This window comes from Jatropha curcas, chromosome 11 (assembly GCF_041381405.1).
Source record: "Jatropha curcas cultivar XTBG-Jc1 chromosome 11, XTBG_Jcur_1.0, whole genome shotgun sequence".
NCBI lineage: Eukaryota > Viridiplantae > Streptophyta > Magnoliopsida > Malpighiales > Euphorbiaceae > Jatropha > Jatropha curcas.
The window spans coordinates 23,188,167-23,191,756 of record NC_143161.1 but is presented as its reverse complement, the minus strand read 5'-3'; the positions used below and the strand labels follow the sequence as shown (position 1 = coordinate 23,191,756).

The 3,590-nt window shown below is 39.2% G+C and overlaps 1 protein-coding gene across 1 annotated transcript; it reads right to left on the bottom strand.

Moving 5' to 3' along the window:
- Positions 1–401: 401 nt before the first annotated feature.
- LOC105637392 (uncharacterized) lies at positions 402–1,901 on the bottom strand. The gene has a single exon (XM_037640457.2). It carries the CDS (start codon positions 1,869–1,871, stop codon positions 684–686), a length of 1,188 nt encoding a protein of 395 aa, XP_037496385.1. The 5' UTR covers positions 1,872–1,901; the 3' UTR covers positions 402–683.
- Positions 1,902–3,590: the final 1,689 nt, after the last annotated feature.

Here is a 3,590-nt window from a genome sequence, read left to right as displayed (position 1 = left end):
TCAACTATGTCCTTAGAACTATAATCGCTGTATCATGCAAAAGTAATCAATATTTTTAACTTTAGGCTCCTAGAAAGGAAGACCAGTTTGAGATGTTGATTGATTAGAAAGAGACAGTGTCGTTCAAACATTCTCTTACTTAATTTTAAATACTCACAATGGATAGAGAAGATGCTCGCTCCAAACACTCTAAATATAGATCGACTTATTGTAAACAAAAAATTTAATCCCAACTGAGTGGGCTAAGATATATACATTTACACTCCATGTAAGAATGCAACATTCGCTCTTAGTGCATCCTATAAAATTTTTACCTTGCTATATGGTTTGTTTAATTAAATTGTCCCGTCTCTTATTTGTATTCCTTATCATGCAGCAATATTTACTAAATTAATCCAATATATATAATCCCACATTTATTATATATGTAATATAATGCAAGTAGCCCACTAAATGGAGGCATTCACATATTACCTAATATTTTGGATGATCTACCTTGGCATTCTACTTGCTGCAAAACATATTAATTACTTACCAATTGCGTCAATTACAAGACCAACAATTTAGCTTTCATACATAACACATAAGCTATAAGCATCTCCTTATTGGTAGGTTTTTCTTTTCTTAGTTTTATATGAAACTTGCATAATTGTATCAATGCATTAGTAACACAATGGTAACTCTTATGGTGCATATCCACCTCCATGGCCACCACCTTCACCGCTCCCACCACCAGCTCCATATCCACCACCAGCACCATAGCCGCCTCCACCACCACCACCAGAGCCACCACCTCCTCCACCACTAGCTCCCCCTGCTCCACCTCCATGACCAGCTCCTTCTCCACCGCCACCGCCATATCCACCTCCATGAGCTCCTCCAACACTAGATCCTGCCCCACCACCTCCACCACTACCTCCACCACCACCACCTCCATATCCTGCACCACCAGCACCACCAGCACCATAGCCTCCTCCAGATCCAGCTCCTTCACCTCCACCATAACCAGCACCACCAACACCGGATCCTGCTCCAGCACCACCACCGGCTCCACCGCCGTCGCCACCGCCGGCTCCTTTGCCTCCTCCTGAACCATATCCAGCACCACCACCTTCACCACCACCATAGCCAGCACCACCAGCACCGGATCCTGCTCCAGCACCACCACCGGCTCCTCCGCCGCCGCCACCACCAGCTCCTTTGCCTCCTCCTGATCCATATCCAGCACCACCACCTTCACCACCACCACTACCATATCCCGCACCACCGGCTGCTCCAGCATAACCTGCACCGCCCCCTCCACCATTACCACCACCACCACCACCACCATTGTATCCTATAGCACCACCAGAGCCAGCCCCACCGCCTTCACCACCACCGCTGCCATATCCAGCGGCATTAGCACCTCCAGCATGGGCGCCACCCCCACCAGCTCCACTACCACCACCGCCACCACCACCAACTCCAGTAGCACCACCATATCCAGCACCACCTCCTTCACCCCCACCAGAGGCATATCCAGAACCACTTGCTCCTCCAGCATGAGCGACACCACCCCCAGTGCCGCCACCTCCACCACCTCCACCACCAATTCCAGTGCCACCATATCCAGCACCACTGCCTTCTCCACCACCAACACCAGCTCCATATGCATTAACCCCATTTGCCCCGGAAGATGCATATCCAATACCACCACCACCTCCCGAGCCACCTCCCCCACCAAAACCTCTAGTTACAATACCACCATAAGTGTGTGCTTCAAGAGAAGTTAGGGATCTTCTTGCAGAACATATACCTAAACCTAACAGCACAAAGAGAAGTATCGTTGGAAGAACTCTATTGGTAGCCATGGGAATGTATTTAAGTCCCATAATTTTGGTTTAGAAATGCACGTCGAAGGCAATGGTATTTATAGAAATTGGGGTTATGGTCCAAATGCGCGTTTGATCGGTTGGGATTGGGAAGTGCTTGAAGATTATGAAAAATTTTTGATGACCCCACAATGTGGTCCAATAGACAAACACGCACAAATATACACTCACACTAGTAGACCCACTAGTGTGCTTTTGCTGTCGCCCATAATTCATGTAATTAGTACATTAGGAATTAATTTGTTAGGCATAGCCTTATTGGACCTAATTTTCTTTCAGCGATATTGGCTTAATTAAGAAGATCACTATTTAATATCAACCCTTTTTTCTTTTTTCTTTTTTTTTTTGCCTGTTAATATGCAGTCCGTGAGCCCTAAATATATTTCACTTAAACACAAACGCGTTGTTATGTGGTTTTAAGCACATTTAAATGAGATATGAACAGATCAAATCAAGTACAAGAGTGTTTGGTTGGGCAACTGCACCATAAGGAACGAGAATATCTGTCAAGAAAGAATAGATGAAAGTGATGTGCGTTGAAATGATATAATATGTTGGCAAATATTTCAACACCACTGATAACCTTTGGGCCCTAGTCGTGGGAATATCTATTCATGCCTTTGGGAATCATCCTGCGGCTGGTGTATCTTTAGCTCCACTTTAAACATATAACTTAGGATTTATGTTTATTAAAGAATGAATTACTCTCCCAAGAATGAATTACGTGAAAACAGGCTATTGAAAACATTCTTTAAAAAAAGCTCATTCAGTTTCTCTATCCCTTATCGCACATCCTTTGTGCAAAGAGCTCACAATTATATGAAATGCTTAATTAATAAAACTAATAAATAAATAAATAAAGGCTGAAGAATAGTTTATGCTTTTAGTAGCAGGATGGGTTGTTACTAGAAGGAGTGAGCTACTGTGTCTGTGTAACACATCCACTAGGAGATGAAACAAAAAATGGAAATTGGGGAAATAAAACAAAAACTATAGCACATATTCATATTCAAATAATACTATTCTCTTTTCATACATTATTTTTAATTAATTTGTACCATTTTCTCTTTTGGTTTCGATAATTCAGAGGACAAGGACCACTTCTACATATACAATCTGTTAGCAGATTTATTAGTAATCTATAATATATATTGCTTAGTTGCTTATCCTGATAATTGCTATTATGTATTTGCAAAATCTATGTCATCAAAGCCATCATATTTAGATAATCCCCTTAAAATTAATACTTTCTCCACTCGATTTTGTTCACTTATTATTTCTTTTCTGGATGTCCCAAAATATTTACGAAGTTTCTAAATTTATATATTTAAAAATTATTTTTCTCATGATAATTTTTATAATTGTCTATTAAACGAACGACTTTTATTAATATTTTGAATAATTCGAGGTAAAAAGTGTACACCATCCTCCTCAAAAAAATCAAAGAGAAATAATATATTTAAAAAATTTATTTTAATTTCATTGTAATTAACCAATATAGTCTAATAATAAAATGTTTAATCATATTTTAAAAAATTCAGAACATAATAAATTAATAGAATTTAAGTTTTATTTTCAATAGTTGAATTAAGGTTTTCAATTTATCTCCTAAAAAGCAATATAATATAAGAACATATTATTAAGAATATAAAAAAACTATTAATTATAAAAATCATTGGACAATAATATTACAAAATCAAACAGAGAATATATATATAT

Bases quoted from the DNA above. Each gene is read 5' to 3' on its own strand.
- LOC105637392 (XM_037640457.2), bottom strand. From the start codon at position 1,871: ATGGGACTTAAATACATTCCCATGGCTACCAATAGAGTTCTTCCAACG.